This window comes from Amblyraja radiata, chromosome 5 (assembly GCF_010909765.2).
Source record: "Amblyraja radiata isolate CabotCenter1 chromosome 5, sAmbRad1.1.pri, whole genome shotgun sequence".
Taxonomy (NCBI): domain Eukaryota; kingdom Metazoa; phylum Chordata; class Chondrichthyes; order Rajiformes; family Rajidae; genus Amblyraja; species Amblyraja radiata.
Window position 1 is genome coordinate 113,444,694 of NC_045960.1, and position 22,047 is coordinate 113,466,740.

At 47.6% G+C, this 22,047-nt stretch overlaps 1 protein-coding gene across 1 annotated transcript in view; it reads left to right on the top strand.

Moving 5' to 3' along the window:
- The window catches only part of mrps5 (mitochondrial ribosomal protein S5), a 118,969-nt gene that overhangs the window by 13,111 nt on the left and 83,811 nt on the right, over window positions 1–22,047 (top strand). Inside the window, exons 2-4 of the mRNA XM_033022101.1 lie at window positions 5,811–5,954; window positions 14,242–14,367; window positions 17,772–18,005. Of these exons, the coding sequence (XP_032877992.1) occupies window positions 5,811–5,954; window positions 14,242–14,367; window positions 17,772–18,005 (504 nt within the window). The remainder of the gene's footprint in view (window positions 1–5,810; window positions 5,955–14,241; window positions 14,368–17,771; window positions 18,006–22,047) is intronic.

Below are 22,047 nucleotides of genomic sequence, written 5' to 3' on the forward strand. Positions count from 1 at the left end.
GGGTGAAGTGTCTTGCCCAAGGACACAATGACAGTATGCACTCCAAGCGGGATTCGAACCCATATCCCCTGACTCCGCTATTTTTAAGAGCCCTATCGAGCTCTCTCTTGAAAGTATCCAGAGAACCGGCCTCCACCGCCCTCTGAGGCAGAGAATTCCACAGACTCACCACTCTCTGTGAGAAAAACTGTTTCCTCGTCTCCATTCCAAATGGCTTACTCCTTATTCTTAAACTGTGGCCCCTGGTTCTGGACTCCCCCAACATCGGGAACATGTTTCCTGCCTCTAGCATGTCCAAGCCCTTAACAATCTTATATGTTTCAATGAGATAACCTCTCATCCTTTTGAACTCCAGAGTGTACAAGCCCAGCTGCTCCATTCTCTCAGCATATGACAGTCCCGCCATCCCGGGAATTAACCTTGTAAACCTACGCTGCATTCCCTCAATAGCAAGAATGTCCTTCCTCAAATTAAGGGACCAAAACTGCACACAATACTCCAGGTGTGTTCTCACTAGGGCTCTGTACAACTGCAGAAGGACCTATTTGCTCCTATATTCGATTCCTCTTGTTATAAAGGCCAACGTGCCATTCGCTTTCTTCACTGCCTGCTGTACCTGCATGCTTACTTTCATAGACTAATGTACAAGGACCCCCAGGTCCCGTTGTACTTCCCCTTTTCCCAACTTGACGCCATTTAGACAGTCGCCCAGGGAGTCGTAGCGTCTTTCTGGTCGCCGCTGAATTTTCAACATGTTGAACCATCTCGGCGACCTATGACTGATGCCGGTAGTCGCGTAGGTGGGACAGCCCCCTGAGCCTCTGCAGCCTTCAGGGTAGAGGATTCCAAGCATTCACTGCCGACAGTCATAGAGTAATACAGCATGGAAACAGGCCCTTCAGCCCAACTTGCCTGTACCGGCCAACATGTCCCAGCTACACTAGTCCCACCTGCCCGCGTGTGGCCCATATCCCTCCAAACCTGTTCTAGCCATGTACCTGTCCAAATGTTTCTCCCACAGCCCACTGTCTCCGCCTTTTTTTTCCTTCTTCCCCCCCCCACCCCCACATCAGCCTGAAGAAGGGTCTCGACCCGAAACGTCACCTATTCCTTCGCTCCATAGATGCTGCCTCACCCGCTGAGTTTCTCCAACATTTTTGTCTACCTTAAATGTTTCTTAAACGTTGGGATAGTCCCATCCTCAACTATCTCTTCTGGCAGCTTGTTCCATACACTCACTACCCTTTCTGTCAAAAAGTTACATCTCAGATTCCTATTAAATCTTTTCACCTTGAACCTATGTCGTTTGGTCCCCGATTCCCCTACTCTGGGCAAGAGACTCCGTGCATCTACCCGATCTATTCCTCTCATGATTTTATACACCTCTATAAGATCACCTCTCATCCTCCTGCACTATCCCAGCCTACTCAACTTCTCCCTATAGCTCAGACCCTTTAGTCCTAGCAACATCCTCGTAAATCTTCTCTCTACCCATGTGCAGGAAGGAACAGCAGATGCTGGTCTCAGCCGAAGGTGGACACAAAGTGCTAGAGGAACTCAGCGGGTCAGGCAGCATCTGTGGAGGGAATGGACAGACCACGTTTTGGATCGGGACACTTTAGTTTAGTTTAGTTTAGAGATGCAGCATAGAAACAGGCCCTTCAGCCCACGCGGTCCGTGCGACCAGCGATCCCCGCACACTAACGCTATCCTACACACTAGGACAACTTACAAGTTCTCCGAAGCCAATTAACCTACAGAAACCTTGCATGTCTTTGGAGTGCGGAATAAAACCGGAGCACCCGGTGGAGTCCCACGTGATCACAGGGAGCACGTACCAACTCCACATAGACAGTGCCCATAGTCAGGATCGAACCCGGGTCTCTGGTGCTGTAAGACAGCAACGTTACCTCTGCGCCCACCGTGTCACCTTCTTGAAAGCCGACCTGAAACATTATCTATCCGTTCCCTCAGATTCGGGTGCTGCCTGACCTGCTGTATTCCTCCAGTGCTTTGTGATTTACTCAAGATTCCAGCATCTGCAGTTCCTCCTGTCTCTATTTCGATGCTGACGTTGATTCCAGATGTGCAAGAAAGAACTGCAGATGCTGGTTTAAACCGAAGGAAGACACAAAATGCTGGAGTAACTCAGCGGGACAGGCAGTATCTCTGGAGATAAGGAACGGGCGACGTTTCGGGTCGAGACCTTCCTTCAGACTGAAATGAGTGACGTTTTCTTCAGACTGAGGAAGGGTCTCAACCCGAAACGTCGCCCCTTCCTTCTCTCCAGAGATGCTGCCATCTATAGTCAGGTCCCCTAGGAAGCTGAAGAAGGGTTTTGGTCCAAAATGTTAGCTGCCCTTTCTCTCCACAGATTACAGAAACATACAGGTTTGTTGGTTAATTGGCTTCGGTAAAAATAGTAAATTGTAGGTTAGTGTTAGTGCGTGGGGGATCGCTGATCGTTGTGGACTCAGTGGGCTCAAGGGCCTGTTTTGCACGATTCCCGCGCATGCAGCCACTTGTGCGCGTACAGGAAGGTTGTCGATTTTAATGAAGTCTCCTTTCGTGATTCTAAACCCGGCAGCGCTTGCTTAACCTCGCCTGGTGAGGCAAACCTCGCATTTCAGCAGATCAGCCTGGAATATAAACATGGTGAATTCTTGCTGCCCCTAATGCAGAACCTTGAGGGAACACAGGAGCCACCATCTGCTAATGAAAGTGTCGGCCAATTAGATCTTGCAGCTCAGCCAATTTCCTGATCAATAATCTGCCTGCAGCTTCACAAATTTCAACGTTAGCTAAAAATCTCTTATGAGAGATACATTTACTTTAATACATTTTCTGGAAACCCATAGAACTAACATCCGCTGACACTTGCCTCTTCACTAATGTAGTTATGCTTTACTGTTCAATCAGGTCTTTCAGGCATGACACAGCTCTCTGTTCAATTGCTAAATGTTAATCACTCTCCCTTTAATCATAGACCGTAGTCGTTTTCTCTTTGTGTGAAGTGTTCGGGATTGTAATTCCCTGATTTATTTTTTTTGCTCCACTCATCTTTCTCTCGGGAGAATGGGAGATGGTGACATTTACATCTTCAGGGAAACTTTCTGAGACAAGAGCACTGTTAAAGATGTAGACATATGGAACTGCAGATACCCGTTTACAAAACAAGATACCAGGTGCTGGAGTAACTCAGCGGGTCAGGCAGCATCTCTGGAGAAAAGGAATAGGTGATGTTTCAAGTCGAGACCCTTCTTCAAACTGAGTCAAGGAAAAGGGGAACGAGATATATAGAGGGCATAGAGAACAAGGGTCTTGACCTGAAACGTCACATTTTCCTTTTCTCCAGAGATGCTGCCGAACCTGCTGAGTTACTTCAGTTTTTCGTGTCTAGCTTCAGTTTAAACTAGCATCTGCAGTTCCTTCCTGCACAAGTGATAGGTGGATACAGATGAGGGTGACGTGATAGTCAGATGGGGGAACAGAGATGACAAGACAATAGACAATAGATGCAGGAGTAGGCCATTCGGCCCTTCGAGCCAGCACCGCCATTCAATGTGATCATGGTTGATCATCCCCAATCAGTACCCCGTTCCTGCCTTCTCCCCATATCCCCTGACTCCGCTATCTTTAAGAGCCCTATCTAGCTCTCTCTTGAAAGTATCCAGAGAATCGGCATCCACTGCCCTCTGAGGCAGAGAATTCCACAGACTCACAACTCTTTACGTGAAAAAGTGTTTCCTCGTCTCCATTCTAAATGTCTAACCCCTTATTCTTAAATTGTGGCCCCTGGTTCTGGACACCTCCAACATCGGGAACATGTTACCTGCCTCTAGTGTGTCCAAACCCTTAATAATCTTATATGTTTCAATGAGATGCCCTCTCATCCTTCTAAACTCCAGAGTATACAAGCCCAGCCGCTCCATTCTCTCAGCATATGACAGTCCCGCCATCCAGGGAATTAACCTTGTAAACCTACGCTGCACTCCCTCAATAGCAAGAATGTCCTTCCTCAAATTAGGGGACCAAAACTGCACACAATACTCCAGGTGTGGTCTCACTAGGGCTCTGTACAACTGCAGAAGGACCTCTTTGCTCCTAAACTCAACTCCTCTTGTTATGAAGGCCAACATGCCATTTGCTTTCTTCACTGCCTTCTGTACCTGCATGTTTATTTTCATTGACTGATGAACAAGGACCCCCAGATCCCGTTGTACTTCCCCTTTTCCCAGGACTTTTCAATAGGCTGTGAACTCAGCATATCTGTGAGATAAAGACCAGGATTAGGGTGGAGGGTGATATCTGCCCTCTCTGCACCTCTCTCTCATTTATTGTTCCTTATTTGCTGTTTATTAATGGACTTCCCCCCCTCTTTCGCCGCAGCGAGACTCCTGACGGGCACCCGATAAAGGGACCACATCACCCCGATCCTGGCCTCTCTCCACTGGCTCCCTGTGCGGTCCCGAATATATTTCAAGATCCTTCTTTATGTTTACAAAGCCCTTAACGGGCTTGCCCCCACCTACATCAAACGTCTGCTTACCCACCACACCACCTCCAGGTCCCTCAGATCGGCCGACTTGGGGTTACTGAACATCCCGCGGTCTAGGCATAAGCTCAGGGGCGGTTGCAGCTCCTAGACTGTGGAACAGCATCCCTCTTCCCATCAGATGGATCTGCCCCCCTCCATCGACTTCTTTAAGTCGAGACTTAAAACTCATCTCTACTCCCAAGCCTTTCTTGACGTCCTCTGAGCGAGGGTTATATGTATGTAATGATGTATGTCCTTAATCTATGAACCACTGTTGTTTGTGAATGGTATGTTGGCATTCATAACAAAAGGGTTTGAGTATAGGAGCAGGGAGGTTCCACTGCAGTTGTACAGGGTCTTGGTGAGACCACACCTGGAGTATTGTGTACAGTTTTGGTCTCCTAATCTGAGGAAAGACATTTCTTGCCATAGAGGGAGTGTAGAGAAGGTTCACCAGACTGATTCCTGGGATGGCAGGACTTTCATATGAAGAAAGACTGGATAGACTCGGCTTGTACTCGCTAGAATTTAGAAGATTGAGGGGGGATCTTATAGAAACTTACAAAATTCTTAAGGGGTTGGATAGGCTAGATGCAGGAAGATTGTTCCCGATGTTGGGGAAGTCCAGGACAAGGGGTCACAGTTTAAGGATAAGGGGGAAATCTTTTAGGACCGAGATGAGAAAAACTTTTTTCACACAGAGAGTGGTGAATCTCTGGAACTCTCTGCCACAGAAGGTAGTTGAGGCCAGTTCATTGGCTATATTTAAGAGGGAGTTAGATGTGGCCCTTGTGGCTAAAGGGATCAGGGGGTATGGAGAGAAGGCAGGTACAGGATACTGAGTTGGATGATCAGCCATGATCATATTGAATGGCGGTGCAGGCTCGAAGGGCCGAATGGCCTACTCCTGCACCTATTGTCTATTGTCTATTGTGTCTGTTGTCAGATCAATTTCCCCTCCTGGGATAAATAAAGCTCCTATCGTAACGTATAAGAAAGTTGGCGAGGCTTCATTTGGGAAGGCCACGGCCTGTATGGTCGTGAGTAGTCGCCCAAAGGGTCGTACCTTTTTCTGGTCGCCGCTGGATTTTCAACACGTTGAACATTTCCGGCAACCTGCCGCAACTATGGCGTACTCCTGCACCTATTTTCTATGTTTCTACTTTATACTATTCTTATACCAATGTAAAGCACTTTGGCCAATGAGAGTTGTTTTTTAAATGTGCTGTATAAATAAAAGTTACTTGACTTGGCTTGACTTGACTCTTTGCAGGTTGTGTTTTGCTGAGCGCTGCCTGGACTCGGAGCAGCTGGTCATTTCTTCGCTGCGCCTCGGTCCTGCAGGCAGCATCGCCCACAGCCACACCGCATCCCTGGCTCCTCCATCAGTACAGGCACAGCAGCTTCTTCAACAAATGTAAGTTTGGAGGGCGAACAAGGAGGGAAGAGTCAAGGACTTTAAGACATTTGCCTTCCATCACAGTGAGGAGGTGCCTGGTGAACTCACTGTGGTGGATGTTAAATCTATGTCAAGTGTGTGTTTTGTTATTTTATTCTATGTTAGGACCGAGTTGAGAGTGGTGAATCTGTGGAACTCTCTGCCACAGAAGGTAGTTGAGGCCACAGTTCATTGGCTATATTTAAGAGGGAGTTAGATGTGGCCCTTGTGGCTAAAGGGATCAGGGGGTATGGAGAGAAGGCAGGTACAGGATACTGAGTTGGATGATCAGATCAGCCATGATCATATTGAATGGCGGTGCAGGCTCGAAGGGCCGAATGGCCTACTCCTGCACCTAGTTTCTATGTTTCTATGACTGCAAGGCATGAAATTTCGTTCAGACTGAAAAGTCTGAATGACAATAAAGGATACTTCACTTTACTTTACATCCCTGCTTCCAAAAGTGACCAAAAAGCATTTTCAGTTCAAGAAGGAACTGCAGATGCTGGAAAATTATAGGTAGACAAAATTGCTGGAGAAACTCAGCGGGTGCAGCAGCATCTATGGAGCGAAGGAAATAGGCAACGTTTCGGGACGAAACGTTGCCTATTTCCTTCGCTCCATAGATGCTGCCGCACCCGCTGAGTTTCTCCAGCAATTTTGTCTACCTAGCATTTCATGATTCAAGATTCAAGAGAGTTTATTGTCATGTGTCCCTGATAGGACAATGAAATTCTTGCTTTGCTTCAGCACAACAGAACATAGTAGGCATGAATACAGAACAGATCAGTGTGTCCATATACCATTATATACATATATACACACATGACTTTTCAGTTCTCCTCTCTCCGAAGACAGTGTAACAACCTCCACTCTCACTGCCGCCTCTTCCTTTCTGCTTCCCGCCCCCTCCACCCCCACATCAGTCTGAAGAAGGGTCTCGACCCGAAACGTCGCCTATTTCCTTCGCTCCATAGATGCTGCCTCACCCGCTGAGTTTCTCCAGCATTTTTGTCTACCTTCGATTTTCCAGCATCTGCAGTTCCTTCTTAAACATTTCGTCTACTCCACTGTGAAATCTCCTCAAGGCATGCCTACTTTGAAGAAGTTCATCTCTCGGGCATTCTGTTTCACTTTAGTTTAGTTAATTGCCACGTGTACCAAGGTACAGTGAAAATCTCATGAGGGATTTTGTCACCTTGTCGTGGTGGAGAAGCTTGTGTGGACCTGAGATCCTGAGAGCGATGCTGTCTGGAGCTATGCTCCTGGTAGGGCCACCCATGGCGGTAAGGTCGAGGGGGAGGTCTCTGACAAAGAGCAATCCAACCAAGACCTCAACAGTGGAACAGGCGGAGGACGATGGCTGACCTTAGTGGAGCGTCACAACGGCTGGGAAGGCGGATGAAGGCTGCAGCAGAAAAGGGTCTCCGGTCGTCTTGGACTCCATGCCACTGGATCCTGACCCAGATCTGTCAAGGACCGTGGGGTGGCTGTCTGTGCACCACTCTCCCCACGTTAAACAAAGTCAAGCACAGGCGTCCTCCATGAGAGGACAGTCATACACGTTTACAGTGACTGCCGATGATGGTGTGTGCTATCCAGTCAGCGGAAAGACAAAACATGATTACCAACAAGCCGTCCATAGTGTAGATACCTGATGCAGGGAATAACGTTTAGTGCAAGATAAGGTCCAGTATAGTCCGATCTAAGGTGGTCCGAGAGTCTCCAATGAGGTAGATAGAAGGTCGGCACTGCTCTCCAGTTGTTGGGGATGATCAGCCATTGAATGGCAGTGCTGGCTCGAAGGGCCGAATGGCCTACTCCTGCACCTATTTGAAAAGACTAGGCTTGTATTCACTGGAGTTTAGAAGGATGAGGGAGGATCTTATAGAAACATATCAAATTATAAAAGGACTGGACAAGCTAGATGCAGGAAAACTGTTCCCAATGTTGGGCGAGTCCAGAACCAGGGGCCACAGTCTTAGAATAAAGGGGAGGTCATTTATGACTGAGGTGAGAATTTTTTTTTCACCCAGAGAGTTGGGAATTCATGGAATTCTCTGCCACAGAGGGCAGTAGAGGCCAAGTCACTGGATGGATTTAAGAGAGAGTTAGATAGAGCTCTAGGGGCTAGTGGAGTCAAGGGATATGGGGAGAAGGCAGGCACGGGTTATTGATTGGGGACGATCAGCCATGATCACAATGAATGGCGGTGCTGGCTCGAAGGGCCGAATGGCCTCCTCCTGCACCTATTGTCTATGTTTCTATTGTCTATTATTGTTGGTAGATTGGTTCAGTTGCCTGATAACAGCTGGGAAGAAACTGGTTTAAGGTGTTGCCAGAGAAGGTGTGAGAGGGAGGCCCAATTACACAATTTTAAATAGACTTTAACAGGTGACTTGGACAGGAAGGTTTAGGGGGATATGGGCCAAACACAGGCAAGTGTCTTTAGACTTGAGCGAGAGCGGGAGACGGGCCAGTCCACGCTGACCAGCGATCACCCCGTACACTAATGGGCCTGTCCCACTTTCACGACCTAATTCACGACCTCTGCCGAGTTTGCCCTTGACTCAAACTCACAGCATGGGCGTCACGAGGTCGTAGGTAGTTCGTAGCAGGCCGTGATGCTAGTCGTAGGAACTCGTGGCATCAAGTAGGTCGGGGCGTTTTTCTAGCCTGATGAAAAATGTCCACGAGTAAAAAAGGTAGTGAATTAGGTTGTGAAAGTGGGACAGGCCCTTAACACTATCCCGCACACTGGAGACAATTTAACAAAGCAAATGAACCTACAAATCCGCATGTCTTTAGCATGTTGGAGGAAACTGGGACACCTGGAGAAAAGCCACGTGGTCACAGGGAGAATGTACAAACTCTGTATAGACTGCAGCCATAGTCTGGACTGGACCCGGGTCTCTGGCGCTGTGAGGCAGCAGATCTACCGCTGCGCCACCGTGCCATTCTGCAGCCACAAGGTCGTAATTAAAACAGGCCATTCGGCCCAACTCATCCATGCCAACCAAGATGCCCCATCTGAGCTACTCCCATTTACCCTTCTTTGGCTCATATCCCTCTCAACCTGTCCCATCCATGTATCTGTCCAAGTGTCTTTTAAATGATGTTACTGTGCCTGCCTCAACTACCTCATCTGGCAGCTTGTTCCAGGCACCCACCAACCTCTTGAGTAAGAATTTTACCCTCGGGTTCTGTAAAGTGGTCCCCCCCCCCCCTCCCCTACCCTGGATGAATGACTGTGTATTCATCCTATCTATTACACTCATGATATTATTCACCCCTTTAAGATCACCCTTCAGCCACCTGCACTCCAAAGAATAAAGTCCTAGGCTGTCCAACCTCTCCCTGTAGCTCAGGCCCTCTAGTCTTGGCTACATCCTCGTAAATGTTCTCTGCAGTCTTCCCAGCTTAATGACAGCTTCCAGCTTAAGTCTGCAGAAGGGTGAAGAGTCCCTACCTGAAACGTCACCTATCCATGTTCTCCACAGATGCTGCCTGACCCGCTGAGTTACTCCAGCACTCTGTGAAACGTCACCTATCCATGTTCTCCACAGATGCTGCCTGACCCGCTGAGTTACTCCAGCATTTTGTGTCTATCATCCATGCTTAACTGAGCTAGTCCCACCTAAAAAAAGGACACAGAGTGCTGGAGTAACTCAGCGGGTCAGGCAGCATCTGTGGAGAACATGGATAGGTGACGTTTCACAGAGTGCTGGAGTAACTCAGCGGGTCAGGCAGCATCTGTGGAGAACATGGATAGGTGACGTTTCACAGAGTGCTGGAGAAACTCAGCGGGTCAGGCAGCATCTGTGGAGAACATGGATAGTTGACGGATCGGGTCGAGGCCCTTCTTCGGACCGATGAGTTGGGCTGTTTTGTCCTCTACAGATCAGTAAGATGTTCAGTGTTAAACCATTACCACATTGCTGCTGAAAAGCACATTATGAGAAGTGAAATGGTTTTTTGATTAGTTACTTGAGCAGCTGTAACTGAGCATTTTCACTTGAAGCTGAGAAACAGGTGTTGTGTACAAGTTTGTATTTCAGGCTAACCCAGTGCAGTCTGATTCATTGTGTGCTCAAACTCAGCAGGCACACTGGTTGCAGCATCTTGCTGAATCATAAATACTGAATGCTGAAGGCTTTTCAATCTGACTATGCCATCTGCGCTCTCTGCCGTGGGCAGAAGAAGTCTTTGAGAAAAGAGACAGAGAACTTTAATATGTCCACAGAGAATAAAATTATTTTACTTTTAAACTTTTTTAAGATGCATTTAAATAATTTTGTCAACCCTTTACGATTTATTACAAAGACGCATTGTATCTCATTGTTCGAAATCTCGTTTGAACTTAGGTTCAAATGACATAATAAAAATATCTTGTATCTTATATCTCATAGTTGAGGGTGGTTGAGTCGGGGACTATCCCAACATTTAACAGTTAGATAGGCACATGGATTGGACAGCTTTGGAGGGCTGAGTGTAGCTGGGACATGTTGGACGTTAGGCTGAAGGGCCCGTGACTCTGTTTAAGAAGGAACTGCAGATGCTGGAAAATCGAAGGTACACAAAAATGCTGGAGAAACTCAGCGGGTGAGGCAGCATCTATGGAGCGAAGGAAATAGGCAACTTTTCGGGTTGAGACACTTCTTCGGACTCTGTGATAGGTTTGGGTTTGCAAGCAATGATAATTCCGGATCTAAACTCCCCCACCCCCCCTTAGTCTGGTTCAGTCAAACACCGAATACGACCACTGGAATTCCAACTCTATTTGAATGTATACAATACCTCGGGGACCGATCCTCGGTACTACTCACTCGAGCCCAATACAGCCTCCTGCAAATAGAACAGAGTAAAGACAATCGGCATGCCCCAAACCGAAAGTTCACCCTTTTATACGCTCATAAACTAAGGGGGTGACATTACTGGGGGAGGCAACCCCTACAAGCCAATGTTGGGGTTGTAGAAGAAAGAACTGCAGATTCTGGAAAAATCGAAGGTAGACAAAAATGCTGGAGAAACTCAGCGGGTGAGGCAGCATCTATGGAGCGAAGGAATTGTCTCGACCCGAAACGTCACCTATTTCCTTCGCCCCATAGATGCTGCCTCACCCGCTGAGTTTCTCCACCATTTTTGTCTCCCTACAAGCCAATAATCAATACCGATGGAAAAATACAACGGGAGGCCTAATCATAGATCAATATCCATCTCATTCCTAATGGCCCTGTCCCACTGTACGAGTTCATTCCAAGAGCTCTCCCGAGTTTGCCCTGATTCGAACTCGGAGATTTACGGTAATGGCCACTCGTCGGTACTCGGGGCTCTCGTGGACATTTTACAACATGTTGAAAAATCTTCACGAGTCTTCCCGAGCTTACCTGCCGTTAGCGAGTCTTCCCGAGTACCTGCCGTTAGCGTTACGAGCCGCTAAGAGATGTCCCCGAGCTCCGACGTACCCGCTACGTTCATTCTCCGTGCTTACCACGAGTTTGATTTTTTTAAACTTGGAAGAGCTCTTGGAAACATAGAAACATAGAAAATAGGTGGTTGTGAGTAGTCGCCCTAAGAGTCGTGCCTTGTTCTGGTCGCCGCTGGATTTTCAACATGTTACGTAGAAACATAGAAAATAGGTGCAGCAGTAGGCCATTCGGCCCTTCAAGCCTGCACCGCCATTCAATATGATCATGGCTGATCATCCAACACAGTATCCTGTACCTGCCTTCTCTCCATACCCCCTGATCCCTTTAGCCACAAGGGCCACATTTAACTCCCTCTTAAATATAGCCAATGAACTGGCCTCAACTATCTTCTGTGGCAGAGAATTCTACAGATTTACCACTCTTTGTGTAAAAAATGTTTTCCTCATCTCGGTCCTAAAAGATTTCCCCCTTATCCTTAAACTGTGACCCCTTGTTCTGGACTTCCCCAACATCGGGAACAATCTTCCTGCATCTAGCCTGTCCAAACCCTTAAGAATTTTGTAAGTCTCTATAAGATCCCCCCTCAATCTTCTAAATTCTAGCGAGTACAAGCCGAGTCTATCCAGTCTTTCTTCATATGAAAGTCCTGCCATCCCAGGAATCAGTCTGGTGAACGTTCTCTGTACTCCCTCTATGGCAAGAATGTCTTTCCTCAGATTAGGAGACCAAAACTGTGCGCAATACTCCAGGTGTGGTCTCACCAAGACCCTGTACAACTGCAGTAGAACCTCCCTGCTCCTATACTCAAATCCTTTTGCTATGAATGCTAACATACCATTCGCAAACCGGCCTCCACCGCCCTCTGAGGCAGAGAGTTCCACAGACTCACAACTCTCTGAGAGAAAATGTGTTTCCTCGTCTCCGTTCTAAATGGCTTACTCCTTATTCTTAAACTGTGGCCCCTGGTTCTGGACTCCCCCAACATCGGGAACATGTTTCCTGCCTCTAGCATGTCAAAACCTTTAACAATCTTTCATGTTTCAATGAGATCACCTCTCATCCTTCTAAACTCCAGAGTGTACAAACCCAGTCGCTCCATTCTCTCAGCATATGACAGTCCCGCCATCCCGGGAATTAACCTGGTAAACCTACGCTGCACTCCCTCAATAGCAAGAATGTTACCATCTCTGGCTGTGCACTTCCAGAATCTTTTTATTTATATATATAGCACCAACTAAAAGTCATGACCTTTGAAATTTTAGTCATTTTAAAAGCAGCAATATGAATAATCTCATGACACTAGTTTATCATCCCCGGGGCTTTTGAACTAAATTGCTAAATGTGCTATTTGCTTGAATATGTGATTTGCTGCATTCGCTTTGCATACAAATTGCTTCCAAATTGGCGTAGGAAGGGTTTAGAGTGGTGGGGTTGAAATGCAGGCAAATAGGACTAGTCCAGGATGCCTACTTAAAGGCCTGTCCCACTTGGGCCACCTAATCGGCGAGTTCTGGCGAGTTTGCCCTCGACTCATACTCGCAACATGGTCGACACGAGGTTGTAGGAGGTCTTCGTAACTCTCCTCCATGCTCAAGAGTGGTGCGGCGGTTTTTTCAACATGTCAAAAAAAGGTCTCCATTGAAAAAATCGGTACTTTTTTTACTCGTAGATTTAGTCGTAGTAGGTCAGCTTGGTAGTCGAAGGTAGTCGTAGATAGTCTTCATCATAGTCGAAGGGAGATCGAAGGAGGTCGAAGGAGGTCGTCTTCACTAACCAATATTCAGTGTACAATTTTCCCGAAGTTAGTCGTAGCTAGTCGTAGCTGGTCTTCAATATAGTCGAAGGAGGACTTCTACATAGTCAAAGGAGGTCATCAACATGTCATTTTTTCAAACTCTTCTAAACTCGCCAATTAGGTCGCCCAAGTGGGACAGCCCCTTTAGTCAACATGGTGGGCAGAAGGGCCTGTATCAAACTCTTCAAACCCTTTGAATCACTTCCCTCTGGAAGGCGACTCCGGATTGTCAAAGCTGCCACAGCCAGACATAAAAACAGCTTTTTTTCCACGAGTAGTTGCTCTACTCAATAACTAAAAATCTGTAGCCTCCCTTTGCTCTGGTATTTTATTTAATTCACATGTTTAATCGATAATGTTTTATTATTAATGTTTAATGTTTTATGTGTCATTCCTAACTGTCACTGTATGTCATGTTGTCACTTGCGGGCGGAGCACTAAGGCAAATTCCTTGTATGTGAATACTTGGGCAATAAAATTAAACTTACTTACTTACTTACTTACTTACTTACTATGCTGTATACAGCTACAAATGAAATTCTATGCCACCAGTTTTGGTCCCCTAATTTGAGGAAGGATATTCTTGCTATTGAGGGAGTGCAGCGTAGGTTTACAAGGTTAATTCCCGGGATGGCGGGACTGTCATATGCTGAGAGAATGGAGCAACTGGGCTTGTACACTCTGGAGTTTAGAAGGATGAGAGGAGATCTCATTGAAACATATAAGATTGATAAGGGCTTGGACTCACTAGTGGCAGGAAACATGTTCCCGATGTTGGGGGAGTCCAGAGTCGGGGCCACAGTTTAAGAATAAGGAGTAAGCCATTTAGAACGGAGACGAGGTAACACTTTTTCTCACAGAGAGTGGTGAGTGTGGAATTCTCTGCCTCAGAGGGCGGTGGAGACAGGTTCTCAGTGACCGGTGTACAAGAACACCCAGGTCTCGCTGTACCTCCGCCTTACCTAACCTAACCCCAATTGTGATAATAATCTGCCCCCTTGTTTTTGCCACCAAAGTGTTGAAAGTGTTTTTGTCTCAACAGTGACGGCCGATGAGTTATGGCGAGGGGTGCTGGCGGAGTCTGGGTCCGGTGCGCGCAAGGGGAGGGGCAAGCGAACCAAGAGGAGGATCAAGAAAGATTTGAACAGAGGACAGATGGTCGGAGAAGGTAAAGCAACTATAACATCTAATAAACTATGTGAAGCCCCAATAATATACAGTTAATGGCAAACCCCTTCACAGAATCGTTGCACTGAGGGATCGTAGGCTCTGTGTCAATAACTCCCTGCGAGTGGTAACATGTTTAGTTTAGTTTAGAGATCCAGCGTGGAAACAGGCCCTTCGGCCCACTGAACCTGCACCGTCCAGCGATCCCCGTTCACTAGTTCTATCCTACACACACTAGGGACAGTCGGGGGAGTTCAGAACCAGGGGCCACAGTTTAAGAATAAGGAGTAAGCCATTTAGAACGGGGATGAGGAAACACTTTTTCTCATAGAGAGTGGTGAGTCTGTGGAATTCGCTGCCTCAGAGGGATGTGGAGGCGGTTCTCTGGATACTTTCAAGAGCGAGCAAGATAGGGCTCTTAAGGATTGCCGAGTCAGGGGATATGGGGAGAAGGCAGGAACGGGGTACTGATTGGGGATGATCAGCCATGATCACATTGAATGGCGGTGCTGGCTCGAAGGGCCGAATGGCCTATTCCTGCACCTATTGTCTATTGTCTAATTTACCCAAGCCAACTAATCTACAAACCTGCACGTCTTTGGAATGCGGGAAGAAACCGGAGCCCCCGGAGAAAAGCCGGAAACGTGCAAACTCCGTACAGACAGCACCCGTAGTCAGGGTCGAACACTGGTCTCTGGCGCTGTGAGGCAGCAACTCTACCGCTGCACCACCCACCGTGCCGGCCCCACAAGTTATGGGATAACATAGAACTAGCGTGACAACACACAGGGTGGTGTTCTTTTACACAGAGGGCTGTGGGTGCCTGGAACCTGCTGCTGGGGGTGGTTGTGGAGGCAGATGTGGTAGTGGCGTTTAGATAGGCACATAGGGAATGGAGGTATATGGAGCAAGTGTAGACAGAGGAGATCAGTTTATTTGACAGCATGTTTAGCACAGACTATGTGGGCTGAAGGACACCTTCCGGTACTAGGGCTGTTCTCAGTTTTATGTTCAACAGGTGTGAGACAATTGGAAATGGAGTCTCCTGTATTTAAGGACGACTCGTAAATCTCAACCAGGGCTCCCGCAATTTCCTCTCCAGTTTCCTGCAATGTCCTTGGATATATCTGATCAGGCCCTGGAGATTTGTCTACCTTCAAACACAACAGTACCTTACGTACTGTAGCCTCCCTTTGATCTGATATTTTGTTGGTTCACATGCTTGATCAATGGTGTTTTATCATTAATGTTTTATTATTATTAATGTTTAGTGTTTTCTGAGTCATTTGTAACTGTCACTGTATGTCATGTTGTTACTTGTGGGTGGAGCACCAAGGCAAATTCCTTGTATGTGAATACTTGGCCAATAAACTTACTTACTTACTTACTTACTTCTTCGACGGTAACACTGACTGCTAACAAGACTGCTCTCTTCCAGTGACTGTTCCAATTTCCTCCGTCCTACTGTCTTTCTCCTCTGTAAATACAGAGGATAAATACTCATTGAGGACCTTGCCCATCTCCTGTGGATCCACACAGAGGTGACCACTTTGATTCCTGAGAGGTCCCATTCTCTGTCGCTAGTTACCCTTTTCCCCCTTATGTATTTATAAAATCTTTTGGGATTGTCCTTAGTGCTACCTGCCAGAGCTATCTCCTGGCCCCTATTTGACCCTCTGATTTCCATTTTCAGTTTACTCTTTAGTTCCCGAAACTCCTCCAGGGATGCACTTGATCCCAGCTGCCTATACCTGTCCCAAGCATCCTTCTTGTTTTTGACCAACGTCCCAATTTCCCTCGTCAGTCAAGCTTCCTTATGTTTGCCTGCTTTGCCCTTCACTCTAACGGGGACGTATACATCCTGTGCTTTCTTCAATACACTTTCAAAAACATCCCATTTGGCCGATGTTCCTTTCCTCTCAAATAACCTGCTCCAGGCAACTTGAGCGAGACCTTCTCTCATACCCTCAAAGTTGAGCATTTTAACACGTGGACCCTCTCTCCGTCCCGATCCATAACTATCTTAAACCTAATCGAACTGTGGTCACTGGTTCCAAAAGGCTCCTCCACACACACTTCATTAACTTACCCTTCCCAATTTCCCAATACTAGATCCAGCGCTGCCCTCTCACGTGTGGGGGCCTCCGCATACTGTTTAAGAAAACTCTCCTGAACACTTCTGAGGAATTGCACCCCATTTAAACCCTTCACGCTATGATTTTCCCAGTCTACATTGGGAAAGTTAAAATCCTCTACTACAACAACCTTATTTGACCAGCAGCTGTCTGCAATCTCCCGGCACATTTGTTCTTCTAATTCCCGTTGACTATTCGGGGGTCTGTAGTACACCCCCAACAAGGTGATCATCCCTTTCTTGTTCCTCAGCTCCACCCATATAGCCTCACTAGACGAACTGTCCGTGATGTCACCTCTCACCACTGCCGTGACATGATGTGTGGGACAGAACTGCAGATGCTGGTTTAAATCGAAGGTAGACACAAAATGCTGGAGTAACTCAGCGGGACAGGCAGCATCTCTGGAGAGAAGGGATGAGATGCTGCCTGTCCCGCTGAGTTACTCCAGCATTTAGTGTCTACCACAGCCGTGACATCCTCCTTAACCAACAATGCAACCCCCCCCCCCCTCCCCGTTTTTTTCCGTCACCCTGGTCTCTCCTGAAGCCCCTGTACCCCTTTACATTGAGCTGCCAGTCCTGCCCCTTAACCAGGTTTCAGTCATGGCCACAAGGTCCCAGTTGCTCGTACCTCTCCACGCCCTGAGCTCATGTTGTATGGTTGTATGTTTGTTCACTTGGCTGAACACATTTTCAGTGGATCCTCCTGCTTTGTTTTGGAGCAGCTGGGCTTGTACACTCTGGAGTTTAGAAGGATGAGAGGAGATCTCATTGAAACATATAAGATTGTTAAGGGTTTGGACACGCTAGAGGCAGGAAACATGTTCCCGATGTTGGGGGAGTCCAGAACCAGGGGCCACACAGTTTAAGAATAAGGGCCAAGCCATTCAGAACGGAGACGAGGAAACACTTTTTCACACAGAGAGTGGTGAGTCTGTGGAATTCTCTGCCTCAGAGGGCGGTGGAGGCAGGTTCTCTGGATGCTTTCAAGAGGGAGCTAGATAGGGCTCTTAAAGATAGTGGAGTCAGGGGATATGGGGAGAAAGCAGGAACGGGGTACTGATTGGGGATGATCAGCCATGATCACATTGAATGGCGGTGCTGGCTCGAAGGGCCGAATGGCCGACTCCTGCACCTGTTGTCTATGTCTGAGTCGTTTCTTGTGAATACTATCTACACACACTGACATGATCACAGTGAATGGCGGTGCTGGCTGGAAGGGCCGAATGGCCTACTCCTGCACCTATTGTCTATTGTCTACTGTTTTTCAGGACAAGCTGGGTTCCTCTGGCCTGGATTGAACGCTCCTGTGGTGAGAAGCGGAACCATTCAGTCGATCGGCAAGCGTGAGCCGAAAGAGCAGGAGGAGCTGCGTGCACGGGCGCTGCTCCAGCAGGAGGAGTGGGACAAGAGGAGGAGGATGAAAATCAAAAGAGAGCGAGGCTGGACAGGCAGCTCTTGGGGCGGCATCAGCCTGGGACCCCCTGACCCCGGTCCCAATGGAGGTAGGAGACGGTGATAGACACTCGCACCTTCACAAGTATTGTCGTAGAATTAGGCCATTCGGCCCATCGAGTCAACTCCGCCATTCAATCATGGCTGATCTCAATCTCCCAATCCCATTCTCCTGCCTTCTCCCCATAATCCTTGACACCCGTTCTAATCAAGAATCTGTCTATCTCTGCCTTAAACATATCCACCAACTAAGCCTCCGCAGCCTTCTGTGGCAACGAGTTCCACAGATTAACTACCCTCTGACTAAAGAAGTTCCTCCTCACCCCCTTTCTGAAAAGAGCGCCCTTTAATTTTCAAGTTCAAGTGAGTTTATTGTCATGTGTCCCTGTATAGGACAATGAAATTCTTGCTTTGCTTAAGCACACAGAACATAGTAGGCATTTACTACAAAACAGATCAGTGTGTCCATATACCATTGTATAAATATATACACACATGAATAAATAAACTGGTAAAGTGCAAATAACAGATAATGGGTTATTAATAATCAGAGTTTTGTCCGAGCCAGGTTTAATAGCCTGATGGCTGTGGGGAAGTAGCTATTCCTGAACCTGGTTGTTGCAGTCTTCAGGCTCCTGTACCTTCTACCTGAAGGTAGCGGGGAGATGAGTGTGTGGCCAGGATGGTGTGGGTCTTTGATGATGCTGCCAGCCTTTTTGAGGCAGCGACTGCGATAAATCCCCTCGATGGAAGGAAGGTCTGAGCCGATGATGGACTGGGCAGGGTTTACTACTTTTTGTAGTCTTTCCCTCTCCAGGGCGCTCAAATTGCTGAACCAAGCCACGATACAACCGGTCAGCATTCTGAGGCTATGACCTCTAGTCTTAGACTCTCCCACCAGCATGCCTGTATGTACCTATATGGCCTAGTCTTGTGTTCCTATATCAGCCAAGGCTGGGCGTTTACTTCAGGTGAATACTTCTGGGTCTACTGCTCCGGCTGCCAAGACATTTCAGCTTTCACATCGAAAATAAGCTTCTTCTGTTGAGGAGTTTAAGCTTTCCCTGCAGTGATTGTTATCCTAGAACATTGACAGATCGGAGGGAAGCATTTAATGTGTTGGGCCTGTGTCGGCTTTGAGCAGATTAATCTCATCAATTCCTATTCTTTTAGAACCATTTAGAACGGAGACGAGGAAACACTTTTTCTCACAGAGAGTTGTGAGTGTGTGGAATTCTCTGCCTCAGAGGGCGGTGGAGGCCGGTTCTCTGGATGCTTTCAAGAGAGAGCGAGATAGGGCTCTTAAAGATAGTGGAGTCAGGGGATATGGGGAGAAGGCAGGAACGGGGTACTGATTGGGGATGATCAGCCGTGATCACATTGAATGGCGGTGCTGGCTTGAAGGGCCGAATGGCCTACTCCTGCACCTATTGTCTATTGTCAATTGTCTATTGTCTATTCACCGCTCTTCCTTGAAAACCCCGCTCATTAGTTTATTTTAGCTGCCTGTCCAATCACCTATTGAAAGTCCTCATTGATCTGTAGGATAGTGTTAGTGTGCGGGGAACGTGGCTGGCACGGACACGGTGGGCCAAAGGGCTTGTTTCCACGCTGTATCTCTAAACTAAAGTAAACTAAACTACCTCCTCTGCAGCTCGTTCCATATACCCAACACTCACTGAGGGTTCTGGATTGTAATGGGTCTGTCTCACTTAGGCGATTTTTCAGCAGACTGCCGGAGACTGTCAAGTTGCCGGCAGTCGCCTGAAAAACCGCGAACTGGATCGGCGACTGTCAGAGTGGAACACACGCGCGCGCACGCACACACACACACACGCACGCATGCACACACACACACACACACACACACACACACACCCCACACACACACACGCACGCACACACACACACACGCACACACACACACACACGCGCACGCACGCACACACACACACACGCACGCACGCACGCACACACACACACACACGCACGCACGCACACACACACACACACATCGCAAAGATGGGGCCTGGGAAAGCGGAGGGAGTGCTGTCTGAAATTCACACGGTGCAAAGCCAAGGTGATACAAACACACACCGCGATGAACAGGAAGGTTAAGACGGCTAGCACGGTAAGTCCTTTAAAAGAACAGGGAGGAGAAGGGGGGAGAAGGAGTGGAGCCACTTTTAAGAAGCCAGACAACATTTAATAAGCCAGAGATACACGGCTGTGAAGCTCGGCGGACATTCAACATTACCGGTCGGTTTTCCTTGGTTCTGAAAACTACTGCTTACGTTTTTTTCCCTAATGAGCCAATGAAAATGCCCGGTCAGCAAAGGCGATGAACTAAAACTACCTACGACTACCTCGACTACCCATATCTCCATGACGACCCCACTACAACTACACCTATGACTACAGCATTATCGATTTTCTCCATGGCGACAGGTTGAAAACTTTGCGGCGACCATACTGAGGCCGCGACTAGTTCCCAGAATGCGGGAACTCCTCGCGACCATGAAGTGGGACAGGCCCATTAGATTTAGCTCTTAGGGCTAAGGGAATCAAGGGATATGGGGAGAAGGCAGGAGCGGGGGTACTGATTTTGGATGATCACATTGAATGGCGGTAACATAGAAGCATAGAAAATAGGTGCAGGAGGAGGCCATTCGGCCCTTCGAGCCAGCACTGCCATTCATTGTGATCATGGCTGATCATCCCCAATCAATAACCCGTGCCTGCCTTCTCCCCATATTCCTTGACTACACTAGCCCCTAGAGCTCTATCTAACTCTCTCTTAAATCCATCCAGTGACTTGGCCTCCACTGCCTTCTGTGGCAGGGAATTCTATAAATTCACAACTGAAAAAGTTTTTTCTCACCTGTGGCACCTGGTTCCGGCTCGAAGGGCTGAATGGCCTACTCCTGCACATAGATACATAGAAAATAGGTGCAGGAGTAGGCCATTCAACCCTTCGAGCCTGCACCGCCATTCAATATGATCATGGCTGATCATCCAACTCAGTATCCCGTACCTGCCTTCTCTCCATACCCCCTGATCCCTTTAGCCACAAGGGCCACATCTAACTCCCTCTTAAATATAGCCAATGAACTGACCTCAACTACCTTCTGTGGCAGAGAGTTCCAGAGATTCACCACTCTCTGTGTAAAAAATGTTTTTCTCATCTCGGCCTTAAAGGATTTCCCCCTTATCCTTAAACTGTGACCCCTTGTCCTGGACTTCCCCCAACATCGGGAACAATCTTCCTGCATCTAGCCTGTCCAACCCCTTAAGAATTTTGTACGTTTCTATAAGATCCCCCTCAATCTTCTAAATTCTAGCGAGTACAAGCCAAGTCTATCCAGTCTTTCTTCATATGAAAGTCCTGACATCCCAGGAATCAGTCTGGTGAACCTATTGTCTATTATTATAAAACACTTGTAACTGTGAACATCAGGTGAGTACAAGGTGACATTGCTACCGGTTTAATCAATGTCATATTTTAAGCGATTTGGAACTTGAAACCTGTGGAATATCGGCAACGACTTCTCCACAGGGAGCTGGAGTAAGCATCATGTTCTCTACAATCCTCAACCACTTTGCTGAAGTTTACACAAGCCAAATAATTTGAAATTGGCCTCTGTAATGGAAGATTACATATTGTCATTGTCCTGTTTGTCGTTTTCTCCACTCTAATCTCCGTACATTTGCCTCAATCACTGCTTGGTTGGAAGTTGTCTTATTCAGTCTTTGTTCCTTGCCCTGACTGAACGTTTTTCCTTCAAATATTTAATATGTAAAAGAATACTAGACCAAGTACAGACCCGTTGGGTCTGTTCCCCCAACATGCGCTTGTGGGGGGGGGGGGGGGGGGGAGCGTCACACACACTAACTATCCCCCCCCCCACCCCGCACTCATGCTAATTACCCCCTTGATATTATATTAATATTATTAATTTGCTCATTTTACCCCATAAACACCCTATCTACTGACGCGTAGCCCCCAACTTGCAGTCACATCTAGAGAGGGGGGGGGTGGCGGGGGTAGAGAGTGAGGGCAGAGAGGGGGGGGGGGGGAGAGGGGGGGGGGAG